Below are 18,986 nucleotides of genomic sequence, written 5' to 3'. Positions count from 1 at the left end.
GAAGTGGAGAGTATTCCATCACACCTCTGACCTGTGCCTTACAGATGGTGCCCAAGCTTTAGGGAGTCAGTAGGTGAGTTACCCATCGCAGGATTCCTAGCCTCTGACCTGCTCTGGTAACTCCAGTATTTATATGGCTAGTCCAGTTCAGTTTCCGCAGGGTGTTAATAGTGGGGGATTCAGCGACAGTAATACCACTGAATGTCAAGGGCAATGGTTAGATTCTCTCTTGGAGATGATCATTGCCTGTCACTTGTGTGGTGCGAATGTTACTTGCCACTTGTCATTCCAAACCTGGACATTGTCCAGGTCTTGCTGCATTTGGACTGCATTAATATCCGAGAAGTTGTGAATTGGTGCTGAACACTGCGCAATCATCAGCGAACATCCCCACTTCTGACCTTATAATGGAAGGAAGGTCATCGATGAAGCAGCTGAAGATGGATGGTTCTAGGACACTACCCTAAAGAACTTCTGCAGTGATGCCCGGAAACTGAGATGATTCAGAAGAACACAACCATCTTCCTTTGTGCTAGTTATGACTCCAACCAGTGGAGAATTTGACCCCTAATTACCAGTTTTGACTCCAGTTTTCTAGGGCTCCTTGATGCAACAGCAAAACTGGAATCAGGGAGAAAACTCCCTTTTAAAATATTGTATACTCTATAGTGATATATGATCATTCAATCTATTTTCTTTGTTTAAGTAATACATTAATTTAAAAATTAATAGCATTTTTCTTACCAAAAGTTCTTCCATGAAAAGCACCCATGAAGGATAGGATTGTTATGTCTGGGCTACCAGGCGCCTGAAGAAAGAAGCAGCAAGATTAGAACTCTATAGCCACCAGGTGACACTGTTTCATTGAATCCTGTTTTTTTAAATGGCCTGGTTTTTGGATTCTTACCATAAATTTCTTCCTATATTAATTGCAAACCTTGCACCACATGAATCTATCAATTTATCTACTTTTGAGATTTGCAGAATTATGGAGACATTTCCAATATGTCAAATGGCAGTGAAGGGGAACTTAACGCATGCCAAAAAGAGAGGGAGGGAGAACCAGATCCCTTCATGTACTCCAGTGATTTTTCTATGTTTTCAGTTACCAGATGAACAGATTCATCTGAAGGCAACATGCAATCGGTCAAAGTTTGTGAATCACTTCTCCGTCTAATCTTCTTCCGGTCCTCTACATCCGGTAGCATTTGCAATTCACAAAAAGTAATGGAACCTCTTCACAAACTTCTGTGACTCTGAGATACACCAGAACGTCTGTGGTAATCTTCTGATCATAGCTTCTGAGTTGGCCAGATTTAGTCCTGTTGTATACAGGAAGTGATCGCTCTGAGCAATGCTTCCTCGAAGAAGAGTGCTAGGCCTCTCGATTGCATTATTGATAGACAGGAACTGGATTTACAGAGCGTTGAAAATAGGAGAGTGGCCAGGAGAGCAATGGAGTTGTCAAAAGACTAAATATACACCAGAGTGATGGTAGAAGTCTCACAGTATAAAATATATTAAAGAAGGGATTATTTCTAAGCATACATGTGAAAACATGTAAAAATGATGGAAGCAGTTGTATTGAGCGTATACCATTTTTCTTGATTGTTCAGATGTCCGTTTGTTCACAAAAATGGAACAAAACACAGCAAAGTTCTAATCAGGTTAAGCAACATAACTGCTAGTTCAGTAAGGCAGTGGAATTAATCACTTAATTTTCGAAGTGAGGATGGGAACAAAAATAAAAGAAATTAAAAACAAATTTATTCACCTGCTGGTTATAATTTCCCAAGGAGCTGGCATAAGAGGAATATCAAATTTGAAAATTTGAACAGGCTTCAGAATTTCGGCACGTACCTGGTTGATCATACAAGATTCCAGTTCTTCCTTTGTGTGTATAGCATGCCCTCTTTCCTTGTTCTACAGAAAAAGAGAACAGTTACACGTGACAATTTGTTTATATCCAGTATTGGCCGGTTTGTCACCAGTGAGAGCAGATACCCAGTATAAAAGACATCTAGTGGTGCATTTCCGTACAATATTATTGCTACCAGCAGTTTAATGATATGATATAGCTGCCTTCAGAATTGTCGGGAACCACCTGAAGAGATAGCAGGCGGGATTCTCCCAGCCACGTGCTTCTCGGTGGCGTGCCGTTCGCTGGTGGCGGGACTCTGTCTTCCTGCCCTTTGTCGATGGGATTTCCCATTGAAGTCACTCCACACCACCGGGAAACCCATTGGGGGGGATTGGGAGGGGGGGGGGGGTGCGCTGCCACTGGGGAAAGTTAATTCTGGCCAGCTTCCTCTAGAGGCAGTAGTCTTTGAGTTAAAACTTAAATGTCTTGCTTTTGGCTGTGTCAACTGCAATTTCTGACCTTAAATGGGCTGACAGCTCAGCACAATCCCATGATGTAGGTTCTTAATTGTTATTTGCATGGAACTTTCTTACTCATTAAGTAAATATCCATCAGCCAGTAATTAAAGTTGTGGATTAGGATTTTCAAACCATTGCAGATGAGTATGAGAAAGGTGAGAAATGTGTCTGTATTTCTTTTGTTCCGAAAATAAATAGACAGAGCATTTATTCTAAAGTACAGTAAAGTTTTTATTATTCAATGTTCAATTAGTGTTGTGTTTTCTTTCCTCCCCACAAATCTGCAAATCATGAATTCATTTAATGATGTGATCTTTGTGGTGTCTATTATTGATCAGGACTTGACAACTTAAGGTACTTGACAACTTGACAACAGGCCGGTGAGCCTTACTTCAGTGGTAGGGAAATTACTGGAGAGAATTCTTCGAGACAGGATCTACTCCCATTTGGAAGCAAATGGACGTATTAGTGAGAGGCAGCACGGTTTTGTGAAGGGGAGGTCGTGTCTCACTAACTTGATAGAGTTTTTCGAAGAGGTCACTAAGATGATTGATGCAGGTAGGGCAGTAGATGTTGTCTATATGGACTTCAGTAAGGCCTTTGACAAAGTCCCTCATGGTAGACTAGTACAAAAGGTGAAGTCACACGGGATCAGGGGTGAACTGGCAAGGTGGATACAGAACTGGCTAGGCCATAGAAGGCAGAGGGTAGCAATGGAGGGATGCTTTTCTAATTGGAGGGCTGTGACCAGTGGTGTTCCACAGGGATCAGTGCTGGGACCTTTGCTCTTTGTAGTATATATAAATGATTTGGAGGAAAATGTAACTGGTCTGATTAGTAAGTTTGCAGACGACACAAAGGTTGGTGGAATTGCGGATAGCGATGAGGACTGTCTGAGGATACAGCAGGATTTAGATTGTCTGGAGACTTGGGCGGAGAGATGGCAGATGGAGTTTAACCTGGACAAATGTGAGGTAATGCATTTTGGAAGGGCTAATGCAGGTAGGGAATATACAGTGAATGGTAGAACCCTCAAGAGTATTGAAAGTCAAAGAGATCTAGGAGTACAGGTCCACAGATCACTGAAAGGGGCTACACAGGTGGAGAAGGTAGTCAAGAAGGCATACGGCATGCTTGCCTTCATTGGCCGGGGCATTGAGTATAAGAATTGGCAAGTCATGTTGCAGCTGTATAGAACCTTAGTTAGGCCACACTTGGAGTATAGTGTTCAATTCTGGTCGCCACACTACCAGAAGGATGTGGAGGCTTTAGAGAGGGTGCAGAAGAGATTTACCAGAATGTTGCCTGGTATGGAGGGCATAAGCTATGAGGAGCGATTGAATAAACTCGGTTTGTTCTCACTGGAACGAAGGAGGTTGAGGGGCGACCTGATAGAGGTATACAAAATTATGAGGGGCATAGACAGAGTGGATAGTCAGAGGCTTTTCCCCAGGGTAGAGGGGTCAATTACTAGGGGGCATAGGTTTAAGGTGAGAGGGGCAAAGTTTAGAGTAGATGTACGAGGCAAGTTTTTTACGCAGAGGGTAGTGGGTGCCTGGAACTCACTACCGGAGGAGGTAGTGGAGGCAGGGACGATAGGGACATTTAAGGGGCATCTTGACAAATATATGAATAGGATGGGAATAGAAGGATACGGACCCAGGAAGTGTAGAAGATTGTAGTTTAGTCGGGCAGTATGGTCGGCACGGGCTTGGAGGGCCGAAGGGCCTGTTCCTGTGCTGTACATTTCTTTGTTCTTTGTTTGTTTGTATCCTGAAACTTGAATTTGATTTTTTTTGGTGCATGTTTAAGCTGAAGGGGATGCTGAGGAATGGCACACCTCATTTATTTTGACAGATTCAGCATCCAGCATTCCTAGGACAGGTAAAGCATGGCCAGGTACAGAATAATGTTCCTTCAATGTGCTTCCAACTTATGAAAAGATCTAATACTCTCATTACGTGTTTCCATTTCTCTAGGACAAAAAGCCAAAAATCAAAAATCTGCGATTGATGGAAATTTGAAACAATAACAGAAAATGTTGGAAATACTCAGCAGGTCAGGCAGCATCTATAGAGAGAGAAACAGAGTTAATGTTTCAGGTCAATAAGTTTTCACCGTGGATCGTCAGGGATGTAACACATTTTCAGCAAATACGAGACAGGGAAAGGGTCTCATAGCTTTCAACTTGGTCACAAGATCACATAGCATCATCAAAGCTTTGCTTGGGCTCATGTAACACACATTCTTTATTCTCTAATGAAGGTTCTTGAGGAGGGTTGCAGTTGTTTAAAAAAAATTGAGGTGGGGTGGCAGCTAGAAAGCCAAAGGGAAGGCCTATGATAGGGAGCAAGGCTGGGGAAATGATGCAACACAAAACAAGTTGGTAATAGAACAAATAAAGCAACAAAAGATGGGCTGAAAGGAAGTACAAATAGAAATAGCAGAATCGTTACCAAAGTCTAACAAAATGGGAGCAGTGATGATGTTATTTACATTTCCCTCACATGTGATGCTTACAGTTTTTGAATGAAATGGTGGTATTGCCCACTCTGTGCTGGGTTATCGCCTCCTCATCAGCAAGATAACTGAAAATGGTGCACAGAGCACACCTAACTAGAACCCGAATGAGCAGGTTCCTCTTGGAGGTGGAGGACAAATGTGAACGGTGCCTGGAAGACCCGGCCAACCACACCTGCATATTCTGACTTGTTGGGTTCTGGTCAGCTTCTTTGAAGCAATGTCCAAGGTTGTGGGGGTGAAGGTGGAACCATGCCTGAAAGTGACAGTCTTCGGGGTATCAGACCAGCCAGAACAATTCATGGGGAGGGGGGACTGAAGCCTTTCCCTTTGCCTCCCTAATCGTCCGCGTAAGAATCCTGCTAGACTGGCGATCGGCAGCGCCACCCAAAGCTGCTGTCTGGCTGGCCAAACTATCGGAACCTCTCTGTGGTAAACCACTGTGTTCCTATATTAAGGGTTGTACGGCAGAACCTGCACTACAGGTTCACCTGGGCCCCTGCATGCTAGCTCCGCCCAGGAGCCGGGTTATAAATATGCGTGGCCTTCTGCTCGCAGTCATTTTGTCAGCTGCTGTAGGAGGCCACACTTCAGATACTAATAAAGCCTCAGTTTGAATTCAACTTTGTCTCCAGCCAAATTGATCGTGCCTCAATTTATTAGTATCTGATTCAGAAGATGGACCTCCAGATTAAATCAGATCGACTGCAGCTGGATCCACACGCAAGCGACGCCAGAAAGGACTTTCAGCACTGGCTAACCTGTTTTGAGCGTATATCAACACGGCGCCGACCCCTGTTCCAGAGGCTCAGAAGATTCAAATCTTGTACACCAGACTCAGCTCCAAAGTCTTCCCGCTGATCCAGGTGCACCCAATTACGCTGACGCTATGACTCGACTCAAAGAGAGTTATGAGCAGAAGATGAACACGCTCTTCGCCAGACACGCGCTCGCAACGCGTACTCAACTACCTGGTGAGTCAATCGAGGACTTCTGGAGGGCCCTGATCCCACTAGTTCGGGACTGTGACTGCCAGGACGTTACAGCTAAGGAGCACTCAGATCTCCTTATGAGGGATGCGTTTGTAACTGGGATTGGGTCCGATGTTATCAGGCAGCGGCTCCTAGAAGGGGCCACGCGCAACCTCGCAGAGACTAAAATACTAGTGCTTTCCATGACGGTCACCCTGCGTACTGTACAGTCCTACGCCCCCAACCGCGCGACCCACTCCTACGCTTCATGGGCCCCACAGGCAGCCGCCACAGCGGGGACGCTACTCACCCAATACGCCTGCGCTACGCGCCAGCCAGTGATCTCCGGGGGGCCCCGATGCTATTTTTGCGGCCAACAAAGACACCCCCACCAACGCTGCCCGGCCCGCGCTGCCCTTTGTAAGGCCTGCGGGAAGAAGGGCCACTATGCAGCGGTGTGCCAGGCCCGCTCAGCGGCAGCAGTCGCCCCCACCACCGCCGATCACGGACAATGGGCGCCGCTATCCTCCCCTGGCCATGTGCAAGCAATGGGCGCCGCCATCTTCTCCCCCGCACAACACGTGTGTTTCATGGGCGCCGCCATCTTGCTCCACCCTGCAACGTGCGTTCCATGGGCGCCACCATTTTGTAACCCCTAGGCCCTCCGGGCGCCGCCATCTTGTCCACCCCGCAGCACATGGAGACCAACGGCGTTTCAGGACCCCGACGCAGCAGCCGCCTCACTACCCAATGATCAACCACGACTCGCATCCATGGTAATCGACCAGTCCAGACCCCACACTCTGACCAACGCATCCACCAGCGTGAAAGTCAACGGCCACGTGACCTCCTGCCTACTGGACTCCGGGAGCACTGAGAGCTTTGTACATCCAAATACGGTAAGGCGCTGCTCCCTTCAGGTACACCCTAGCAATCAAAGTATCTCCCTGGCCTCTGGATCCCATCGTGTAGCGATCCGGGGGTACTGCACGGTCACGCTCACAGTCCAAGGCGTAGAGTTCCACGGTTTTCGCCTCTACATCCTCCCTAACCTCTGTGCTGGACTTATCCTTGGCCTGGATTTTCAGTGCAACCTCCAGAGCCTGACCCTTAAATTCGGCGGACCCTTACCACCCCTCAATGTGTGCGGCCTCGTGACCCTAAAGGTCGATCCTCCGTCCCTCTTTGCCAATCTAACTCCAGTTTGCAAACCCGTCGCCACCAGGAGCAGACGGCACAGCACCTAGGATAAGGCCTTCATCAGGTCCGAGGTCCAGCGGTTGCTTCAGGAGGGAGTCATCGAGGTCAGCAACAGCCCCTGGAGAGCTCAAGTGGTAGTGGTTAAGTCTGGGGAGAAAAATCGAATGGTCGTGGACTACAGCCAGACCATCAACAGATACACGCACCTCGACACGTACCCCCTCCCACGCATATCTGATATGGCTAACCAGATTGCACAGTACTGGGTCTTCTCGACGGTGGACCTGAAATCCGCTTACCACTAGCTCCCCATCCATAAATCGGACCGTCCATACACCGCCTTCGAGGCAAATGGCCGACTATATCACTTCCTTAGGGTCCCCTTTGGCGTCACCATTGGGGTTTCGGTCTTCCAAAGGGAGATGGACCGAATGGTCGACCGGTACGGCTTGCGGGCCACGTTTCCGTACCTAGACAATGTGACCATCTGCGGCCATGATCAACAGGACCACGACGCCAACCTCGCTAAATTTCTCCGAACCGCCACTCTCCTCAACCTCACGTATAACAAGGAGAAGTGTGTGTTCCGTACAAACCGCTTAGCCATCCTCGGTTACGTGGTCCAGTACGGAGTTCTGGGGCCCGATCCTGACCGCATGCGCCCCCTCATGGAGCTTCCCCTCCCCCACTGCCCCAAGGCCTTCAAACGCTTCCTGGGGTTCTTCTCGTATTACGCTCAGTGGGTCCCAAACTATGCGGACAAGGCCCGCCCACTCATACAGTCCACTCATTTCCCCCTGACGGCAGAGGCCCAACAGGCTTTCGCCCGGATCAGAGCTGATATTGCCAAAGCTGGAATGCATGCTGTAGACAAAACACTTCCTTTCCAAGTAGAAAATGACGCATCGGACGTCGCCATTGCCGCCATCCTCAACCAGGCAGGCAGGCCCGTGGCATTCTTTTTCCGCACCCTCCATGCCTCCGAAATTCGGCACTCATCCGTCGAAAAGGAGACCCAGGCTATCGTTGAGGCTGTGCGACATTGGAGGCATTACCTGGCCGGCAGGAGATTCACTCTCCTCACTGACCAACGGTCGGCAGCCTTCATATTCAACACACAGCGGGGCAAGATCAAAAATGACAAAATCTTGCGGTGGAGAATCGAGCTCTTCACCTATAACTACGAGATTAAGTATCGCCCTGGCAAACTCAACGAGCCCCCAGACGCCCTATCCCGAGGTACATGTGCCAGCGCACAGGTAGACCGACTCCGGACCCGGCACGACAGCCTTTGTCACCCAGGGGTCACTCGGTTGTACCACTTCATTAAGGCACAAAATTTGCCCTACTCCGTCGAGGAAGTGAGGACGATCACCAAAGAGTGCCAGGTCTGTGCGGAGTACAAACCGCACTTCTACCGGTCGGACCGCGCGCACCTGGTGAAGGCCTCCCGCCCCTTTGAATGCCTCAGCGTGGATTTCAAAGGTCCCCTCCCCTCCTCCGACCGACAAACGTATTTCCTCAGTGTGATCAATGAATACTCCCGTTTTCCCTTCGCCATCCCATGCCCCGACATGACGTATGCCACTGTCATTAAAGCCCTTAATTCTATCTTCACTCTGTTCGGCTTCCCCGCCTACATCCACAGTGACAGGGGATCCTCATTCATGAGTGATGAGCTATGCCAGTTCCTGCTCAGCAGAGGTATCGCCTCCAGCAGAACGCCGAGCTACAGCCCCCGGGGAAACGGACAGGTAGAAAGGGAGAATGGGACGGTATGGAGGGCCGTCCAGCTGGCCCTACGGTCCAGAAATCTCCCGGCCTCCCGCTGGCAAATGGTCCTCCCTGCACTACATTCCATTAGCTCATTACTTTGCACTGCTACTAACAGTACACCGCATGAACGTCTTTTTGCCTTCCCCAGGAAGTGCACATCCGGAGTATCACTCCCAACTTGGATCACAGCTCCGGGAACCGTGCTAAGGCGCGTAAACAAGGCGGACCCGTTGGTGGAAAGGATGCACCTGCTCCACGCAAACCCACAGTATGCCTACGTGGCGTTCCCCGACGGCCACCAGGATACCATCTCCCTCAGGGACCTGGCACCAACATGTTCCACCCCCGGCGCCACCCTCCCCTCCCCCGCCGCCCCCATCACCCCCCCCAGGACTGTCCATCCTCCTCCTGCCCACACTTGTTGATGAAGAGGATTTCGGCACGCTCCCGGAGTCAACTTCGACCACGTCAGCACCAACATCGCCGGCTCCACTTTGTCGATCCCAGAGGACGATCAAGGCTCCGGACCGGCTGAACCTCTGACCGGCCCACCAGATGACCAGACACATTTTTTTTTCTCTGTTCTGTAAATATTAAAGATTGCGAATTGTATATAGTTATCCACCACCCCCGCCGGACTCAATTTTAACAGGGGGTGAATGTGGTAAACCACCAAGTTCCTATATTAAGGGTTGTATGGTAGAACCTGCACTACAGGTTCACCTGGGCCCCTGCATGCTAGCTCCGCCCAGGAGCCTGGTTATAAATAAGCCTTCAGCTTGCAGCCATTTCGTCAGCTGCTGTAGGAGGCCACACTTTAGATACTAATAAAGCCTCAGTTTGAATTCAACTTCGTCTCCAGCCAAATTGATCGTGCCTCACTCTCCACCTGGAGAAAATTTAATTCACCATCCAGTGATCGGAAGAGGCTTTCGCAAGGCATGTATGCCAGTCACCAACTTGTTCCAGGACCTGTTTGTAGCCAACAGCCAATAGAGCGAGAGGGAGGAGCCCCATAGAAGGCAACTAAAGCACCAAAGAATAAGGAGAGGGAAGAAGGGGAGGGGTGAGGGGGGGGGGGGTGCAGGTATGGAAACAGCTGGGGCAGATAATGGGGGCTGAGAGCAAGACCACAAATGAAGGACCCGATGGCAGGGTCGAAAGGACCCAGGTCAGAGCGGGGGCAAGCACAGGCCAAACTAACCCTGCATCGTACACCCAAAGTGGGGGATGGGACGGAGGTGAGGTACCCCACATGTAATGCCTCCCTCTCCCATCTTTTCTTTTTGTTTGGGCCAACACATGTAAATAACTAAACACTGAAAATCTGTAATATAGAATATGACGCCAATGAAACACTTAAACAGTTGAGGGGGATGAGATGGGGGAGGGGGCTATTCCTGCTATGATATGTTAATGTATGGTCTTTTTGTAAACTTTTTAAAATCTCAATTAAAATCTTTATTAAAAATGATTCAAACTCATTTTGTTTAGGATTCTTAAAGCTAACAGAGAGGTTTTTCATCTCCCTCACTGCTCATGCAAACGCACTTTACCAATTACCAAACCAGAAAAACTCGAATGAATTTATTTCACTAACTAAGCTACTGATAACTGAAATATTCTAACAAAACACTCAGCTAGTTTAAAAACAGATATATCCCTTAACTGAGATTGTGTAAACGTTCCCTTTAATATTCTTGTATGACACAGTCACAGATGTATTCACAGACTACATTTAAGTGGACACATTTCAAAGGATGGTGCCAATTTTTTCACTTACTCGATACCAGATGCAAGCTGCTTTGAAAGCATTCTCATTGGAACAGGAGCCACATGACATAGTTTGTACTTGCTTCAAACCTTTTGGAGCAATCTGATGAGGAAAAACATTCGAATCTCAAAGACAATGCATTCATTATGTCAATGCAAGGACAAAAATAGGTAATACAAATAGGTCTGTGATCTAAACCCATTTAAAGACAGTCATCTTAGTAATAGCTTTCAACTTTGTCACACGGGGCCATCAAAGAATTTGCTTTGGCTCATTTAACACTGGTGTTTCTTTTTCTCTAGTGTAGGTGCCGGTTCATGTGGAGGGTTGTGTTTGTTATTTTTTTAATTGCAGTGAAATCCATGGCCTTGATGGCTCTAATTAATTTTTTTTTCCGAATGAAGTAAAAGTCGCTGCAACTAAATCCTTGGTGTGTACAGTTGATGTGCAGTGTGGTACCAGATAACTGAATGAACTGTTATCTTGAGATAATTATGTTACTGGAATTCAACATAACTTTGTTCATTTAACTAAGGTATTAGCTATGAGCAGAGGTTAGATAAACTTGGTTTGTTCTCATTAGAATGATGAAGGTTGAGGGGCGACCTGATAGAAGTCTACAAAATTATGAAGTGCATGGACTGAGTGGATAGTCAGAAGATTTTTCCCAGGGTGTAAGAGTCTATTACTAGGGGACATAGGCTTAAGGTGTGAGGGGAAAAGTTTAGAGGAGATGTGCGAGGGAAGTTTTTTAGACAGAGGATAGTGGGTGCCTTGAACCCATTGCCGGAGGAGGTGGTGGAAGCAGGTATGTTTAAGGGTCATCTTGACAAATACATGAATAGGATGGAAATAGAGGGATACGAACCTCTGAAGTGTAGAAAGTTTTAGGTTAGACCGGCAGAATGGTTGGCACAGGCTTGGGGGGCCGAAGGGCCCGTTCCTGTGCTGTACTTTTCTTTGTTCTTTGTTCTAAGGGGTAATAATTTATTTAGCCTTTTTGACTTTGGTGTGAGACGGTATTCACTGAGAGGTGAACAGAACTGCTCGACTCTATGCAACTGAACTGTGCTTCATATAGCTTGAAATGCTGTTAACCCCCAACCCCTCCGCGCCCCTCCCACCACACAGTTGAACTTACTGAAAGTAGTGTCTCAGACAGTTTCTGAACATAATTCTCAGGAGGCAGGCATCCCAGAGCTGGTCTGTTTATAAAAGTGCTCTGTGATAGAACATAACATGAAATAGTCATTGTCTCTTTCAAAAATAGCACAGTAAAAATAAGCCTGTATGCAGATAAATAAACAATATTATCTTGCATGAGCGGAAATGGTAAGAATGAGGAGAGTCGGCCTGAACTAAATGATACAATTTTAAAGGGGGCATGGGAACATAGACCTAGGGCTGTATACACGTCTTTAGGGCAGCACGGTAACATAGTGGTTAGCACAGTTGCTTCACAGCTCCAGGATCCCAGGTTCGATTCCTGGCTTGCGTCACTGACTGTGCGGAGTCTGCACGTTCTCCATGTGTCTGCGTGGGTTTCCTCCGGGTGCTCCGGTTTCCTCCCACAGTCCAAAGATGTGCAGGTTAGGTGGATTGGCCATACTAAATTGCCCTTAGTGTCCAAAAAGGTTAAGTGGGGGTTACTGTGTTACGGGGATAGGGTGGAGACGTGGGCTTGAGTAGGGTGCTCTTTGTAAGGGCTGGTGCAGACCAGATGGGCCAAATGGCCTCCTTCTGCACTGTAAATTCTATGATTCTATGATTTGTGGATGGCAGGGCAAGATGGTGTGGCTGCCAAAAAAACATTTGCAATTTTGGGTTTTATGAGTAGATGTATAAAGTAGAAGGAGAAAGGAGGTTATGCTAAACTTTCATAAAATACTTTTTAGACCTCAGCTGGATTACTGTGTAATTCTGGGCATCACACTTTAGGATATCAGACCTTGAAGAGGGTGCAGAGGAGATCGTGGCAGGATAGTGCCAGGGATGAGCTTCGTGGGAAGACTTGAGGAGTTGGGATTGTTCTTCATGGGATATGGAAGGCTACAAGAATGTTTGACATAAAATGGTCAAAATTTGAGGACTTTGAAGAGGGTGAAACTTTTCACTGGCAGGAGGGTGGATAACCAAAGCCACAGCTTTGAGGTTAATTGGCAAAAGAACCAGAAGGGCCATGAGTTTCTATGGTCTGGAATGTTCCACATAAAGAGTGGTGGAAGCAGATTCAATCGTGATCTACAGGTATTTGGATAAATATTTAAAGAGAGAAAAATCCCAGGGCTATGGAGAAGGAGCAAGGTTGTGAGACAATACGTAGAGCTCTTTCAAAGTGTTGACACAGGACACAAGCACAATGGACTGAATGGCCTCCTCCTGTGCTGTATGATTCTGTGATCCAAAGATCAAATACATTTCAATACCATATTGACGTTTGCTTCAGCTTAATATGCTGTAGTTTGATGATCTCCTGTGGCATTGATCATTGGAGAATGGCTATGGATTTAGTGGCAAAGTTGGCTACCACGTTTCGGCAATTATTTGGTTATTGTGACTAAGTAATTTAAATTGGAACATCCGAATATCTATTACACACAAATTGCGTTTGCTGTTAGAACTTTCTTTCAGTGGACAGGCAAGGTTATTTGAAGGGATGAAAGTTATTACTCTTGGGTTTTCCAGCCACACCACAGTGGGTTTTCCCATGGCGGATGCAACTAGCCATTGGCTGAACTCTACAGTGTTTCGCATGGCTCACCCACCCCACCGCCAGGAAATCCTTAGCAGGAGGTCGACTTTGGCAGGACCAGAAAATCCTGTCCGTTTAGTTTGTTCTCTCTCTGTATGTACACCAATTGGGATTTCTCTCTCTTTCAGCTTTTCCCTATGTTACATGGGGTCACCATAATGCTGGTTGACCACCCTTCACCATTCATACCAACCATGATTTGGATTTGGCCAATGGTTTTAGAGCCACATGGCTTTCGTGCCACTAACCCTCCCCATTTATCTGGAATGGAGACCGGCATTATTACCCTCTGGCTTGCATGCTCCTGTGGCCAACAAGTTCCTGGATTGGGACATGAACAGTTGTGGTTTGTTGTTACTTTATATAAAGTGTTACATTTAAAGGTTGAGGCTTGTACTAAGCATAAGGTTTTTATATTGTTACTCTAGTACATCTCCATGACCTTACTCACAATAGGTTGGAGTCTATGCTGAACTGCCAGTCCCTATTGAAACAATTTTGTAATGCTAATGTCACAAAGGTGAACAGTAAGTTTTTAAAAACTATTAGGTTGTGTAACTTGGTGAAACCCGAAAATGAGCGGAGGGACCGCCACGCATTATTAACTCACGCCCATTGCTATCGATAGAGGCAGCACACAAACGTTGTGCTAAGTTAGATGATTGTAGCGTCTAGCCAGCGCTACGGTCCTTATCTATTGGCTGCATCGAATACACAAAATCATGAGACGCTAGCATGTGCTCAAGCTAGCCTTTGCTGCTTAAATTCAGAGTGCCCCTCTTAAAGGAGAATTGCGTTGTCGCTGGAGCTGGTAATCATTGCAAAACTGATGATTGACCCGGGAGGAAAGAAGAATGGCACACATTGGAAACTCTTGGAGCCTGTGCTCTTTCAATGCTGCACTGAAGGCTTTGGCCGAGGAGCTGCAGGGAAATGGTATCCACCTGCAGGGGGCCAGGAGGCCCTTCAGATACAAACTCAAAAGGCAGTGGGATCAGATCAGTGTGGCAGTGAATGCCACTGGGTACAGCTCATAGGCCCTGGTTTCAGTGCTGCAAGAAGTTCATTGACCTCACAGCAAGAGTCGAGGTCAATAAATGCATCCCCAAATGCAATATTCTAATGATTGCACCACATTCCTCACACAGTGCTCATTCACCATGCCTCCCATCACTCACCTACCAGCAATCTCAATTAATTAAGACCTCATACCTAACATTCATAGTTTTGCCTCACCTTCATACACTTAGCACTGCTGCAAGTCTCACATTTAGTGTCAGTGTAGCTGTGACATTTTTTAAAATGTGAATTACTTGCTGTTTATGTGATGCAGTGTAAAGTTTGTAATACTGCCATTTGTCCATGATGACTGCATCACCCATACTCATTTACACACAGTTATAAACCCCACGAGGACCACGGGGAAACCATTGTTGATCTCCCCGTAGGACTTGTGGAGTACAAGCTTCCAAGATAGGGGGTCGAGGCCACCCAGCTGGAGCTCATTACAAACAAATATAAAAGCCGGCCCAAAGCAGGGCCTGGTGTGGTTAGTTATCCCAGCAAGGACTGTACTGAGAGCGAGATGCTGGCTTGAGTAGAATATTGTATATAGTTAAATAAACTTCTGTTCTCCTGTCGCTGGCTTCCTCAAGTTACTAAACATACTTCCCTCTCTTTTACAAGAAAGGTGGTGCATTACTGCCAGGGGAACGTCACAGCACCATATCCTTACCCCATGGTTATGTCTGGGGCTGTGACCAACATGGGCTCAGAAACTGGTCGAAGATGATGGTATGTTTGTATCAATTTCTCCTTTTCATATCCCACTTGCCCTTCATCCCACAATCTCTTCTGACTTGCAAGCTGCAGATGGTGTAAATGTTCACCTCATACTTTCTCTCCCTCTCCACAACCCTCGCCTTTCTCCTTCCGGGTACCCAAGAAGTGCAACCTGGTCAGGCAGTGGCGAAAATGAAGAAAGTGGAATCACAGGAAGAGAGCAACACAGAAGAAAGTCTATCATACTCACCAGCCCCCAGCTCAGATATTGATGCCGTGTGTACTTTAGAGGAATTAAAACTAAGAGGCAGGATCTGTATGTGATAACACGGGCATAGGTGCTACACAGTGTCGGTGGGCCAGAGGCCAAGGTTGCAATGAGTTCTGCTGTGGAGGACTCCGATGAACTCTTTGGTGAGGTGTATTACAAAATAAGGCTGATGGCTTTGCACAATTCACAGCATGCAGTGCCTGGTGCATTGGCAGACCTGTCAGAAAACCTGCAGCCAGTGTTGAGGAACATGGAGGGCTCCAGCACCAACTTGGCCCACGGCCTTTCACAGAACTTTCACAGAATGGAGTTACTGAAAGGAGGGCACCAAGTTCCAATAATAATAATAATCGCTTATTGTCACAAGTAGTTTTCAATGAAGTTACCATGAAAAGCCCCTAGTTGCCACATTCCGGTGCCTGTTCCGGCCTCCCCGAACAGGCGCCGGAATGTGGCGACTAAAGGTTTTTCACAGTAACTTCATTAAAGCCTACTTGTGACAATAAGCGATTATTATTATTAGAACTTGGTGCCCTCCTTTCAGTAACTCCATGGGAACACTTGTGGATTCAACCAAGATGCTGGGTCTAACGGCTGACGCCTCAGCTTCCATCACAGCACAAGAGGAAGTCACACATCAGGGCTGGGATTCTCCCCTACCCGGCAGGGCGGGGTCCCCCGGCGGGATGGAGTGGCGGGAACCACTCTGGCGTCAGGTCGCCCCAAAGGTGCGGATTTCTCCGCACCTTTAGGGGCCAAGCCCTCACCTTGAGGGGCTAGCCCCGCGCCGGAGTGGTTGGTGCGCCGCCAGGAAAGGCATTCGGCGCCACACCAGCCGGGGCCGAAAGGACTTTGCCGGCCGGCGGAAGTCCGCACATGCGCGGGAGTATCAGCGGCTGCTGACGTCATCCTCGCACATGCGCAGGGAGCTGTCTCTTATGCGTCAGCCATGGTGAAGGCTGTGGCTGAGGGAAAAGAGTGCCCCCACGGCACAGGCCCGCCCGCGGATCGGTGGGCCCCGATTGAGGGCCAGGCCACCGTGGGGGCACCCCCCGGAGCCAGATCGCCCCCCCCCCCCCCCCAGGACCCCGTCCACGCCGCCTAGTCCCTCCGGTAAGAGAGGTGGTGTGATTCTCGCCGCCGGGATTGGCAGACAGCAGCGGGACTCCGCCGACCAGCGCGGCGCAATTCCTGCATCCGCCGAATATCCGGTGCCGGAGAATTCGGCAACCGGCGGGGGCGGGATTCACGCCAGCCCCGGCGATTCTCCGACCCAGCGCATGCGTGGTTGCCGTCCTCCCCGAGGCTGCCCCGCAAGAAAATGTCGGATGGATCTTGCGGGGTGGCGGAGGAAAGGAGGTCCTCCTTCAGAGAGGCCGGTCCGCCGATCGGTGGGCACCGATCGCGGGCCAGACCCCTTTTGAGTGCAACCCCGGTGAAAGAACCCCCCTCGCCCCCCCCACAGGCCGCCCCCCAGCGTTCCCGCGCTGTTCCCGCCGGCAGCGACCAGGTGTGGATGGCGCCAGCGGGAAGACGTTGTTTTGGGCAGGCCGCTCGGCCCATCCGGGCCGGAGAATAGCGAGTGTAGCGGAGAATCGCCATTTTGGGTGTCCCGAGCGATTCTCCGGCCTGCGCCGCGCAGAACCTGACGGGGCCGTTCCCACCGTTTGGGTGCATCGCGGGAGGGCGTCGGACCAGCGTCGCGGGGAAAAATGGCCGCCTGCGTCTGCTGGGGGTCAGCAGACCCTTCAGACACAGTCAAAAGGCAGTGGGAAGACAACTGTGGAGGTCAATGCCAGGAGTCAGGTTCAGAGGACTTGGATGAAGTGCTGCAAGAAGATCAATAACCTCACAGAAATCGTCAAGGTCAGTGAATGCATCCTCAAATGTCATATTCTAACAACTACACCAGTAGCTTCAACAATTGCTCAAATCGTCACACCCCCATCACTCAACCACCTACAATTTCCATCATTCAGACTCCTGACACACTTTGATAAGCTTTTCCAGCTCCAGTGACAGGCTGAACTAGACCGTTCACAACTCTGGCAGACTGTTCAACCTTGAGTCAAGCCTCTTGCATCGTATCCATCACAATGAAAGCCTATTACCAGCTCCATATCACTGTCCATCTCTGTTACTACCTCAGTCAATTTGCTGCCAATAAAGCTGAGATTCCAGTGTCCTCCTGACTGGTCTCTTTATCTTTCACCAAGTCCTGCCTGCCTATCACTTTCATTCTCTCTGACTTGCATTGGCTTTCTGTCCTTCGAATTTTTATGATGTAAAATTGTCATCTGCATTTTCAAGTCTCTTTGTTGTTTCACCGCTCGATTCCTGCTTGGGTCACTGTCTGTGTGGAGTCTGCATATTCTCCCCATGTCTATGTGGGTTTCCTCCGGGTGCTCCGGTTTCCTCCCACAAGTCCCGAATAATGCGTTTGTTCGGTGAATTGAACATTCTGAATTTTCCCTCAGTATACCCGAACATGCGCCGGCGTGTGGTGCCTAGGGGATTTTCACAGTAACTTCATTGCAGCCTACTTGTGACAATAATTTTAAAAAGATGAAAGAAAGAAGTCATGGTAGACTATTCCTTCATAAATCTGTAAATAGAACTGTAAATATAGTATGTGGTTTTAGAATTATATATCAATATGTGGATTCTTTAAACAGAATTCTTTTGTTTATTAGTTTGATCCCTGTTTTGAAATAGAAAACAGAACTATTAAACTTCAAACATCATTGAGACAAAATATTAGTTCTAACATTTTATTTATTACTTATATGTGTATTGTTTTTACCTACGTGAAACATTTTTATTTACCTGGAATAATTTACAAGGTCATGTGAGTAATTGGTTTCTTTTTAATCATTTTTGTCCAGTGTTGTTTTTTTCTCTTCCACGAAAGTTCTCCATTCCCATTTCATAACCAGATTTGCCATTTAGTGGCATGGTTTCTTTTCCAGCCTCCTTCATGCAATTCTTAACAGTTTCTGGAATTTTTTATCACATTTATTCTTTAGGTTCTGCTATCATTACAGTGCTTCCATATATAAGGAGATTATTACAGCACCACTTAAAGCGATCCCTTCTCTCATTCCAGTCTCCAACTTCTCTCTCTGTTAAAGTCCTTTATTGCCTCATTCATTGGTACAATTGTCATTGTTTGTCTTATCATTCCTCTACTGTTCCTCCCGAGCTCCGAACTATCACATTTATGGGCTTTATCTTCCCCGTCCATCTCCACTGTGTTGAAATCTATGAACAGTGCAAGCTATCTCTCTTGGCTATCTGAGCAGAACCTTCTAAAGTATCTTGGTTTGACTTGCTTTATTTCCTAATCTTTTCAATCGGCATGATATTCTTACCTATCTTTGGCATTTTACATGAATTTCTCAATGAACTAAATTGTGAACATCTTGGTTTTCCGTACTTGAGACACCTGAATTACTTCCTCATTAGAATGTTGCATGATTTCCTTTATCGTTAACACAAAGCATGCGATTTAGCATTATCGAATTAGGCAACATCAAAAGGAAGTCACGTCCATTATACTGG

At 47.5% G+C, this 18,986-nt stretch overlaps 1 protein-coding gene across 2 annotated transcripts in view; it reads right to left on the bottom strand.

Annotated features, from left to right (window-relative positions):
• abat (4-aminobutyrate aminotransferase) overlaps window positions 1–18,986 on the bottom strand; it is a 244,185-nt gene that overhangs the window by 40,381 nt on the left and 184,818 nt on the right. For both annotated transcript variants that reach the window (XM_072481278.1, XM_072481277.1), the window contains exons 7-10: window positions 11,762–11,842; window positions 10,630–10,722; window positions 1,861–1,923; window positions 745–808 (exon numbers count right to left, since the gene is read on the bottom strand). In XM_072481278.1, the coding sequence (XP_072337379.1) occupies window positions 745–808; window positions 1,861–1,923; window positions 10,630–10,722; window positions 11,762–11,842 (301 nt within the window). The remainder of the gene's footprint in view (window positions 1–744; window positions 809–1,860; window positions 1,924–10,629; window positions 10,723–11,761; window positions 11,843–18,986) is intronic.

This window comes from Scyliorhinus torazame, chromosome 17 (genome assembly GCF_047496885.1).
Source record: "Scyliorhinus torazame isolate Kashiwa2021f chromosome 17, sScyTor2.1, whole genome shotgun sequence".
In the NCBI taxonomy this organism is placed as follows: domain Eukaryota; kingdom Metazoa; phylum Chordata; class Chondrichthyes; order Carcharhiniformes; family Scyliorhinidae; genus Scyliorhinus; species Scyliorhinus torazame.
The sequence above is the reverse complement of the archived record's forward strand: the minus strand, read 5'-3'. Positions and strand labels throughout refer to the sequence as shown.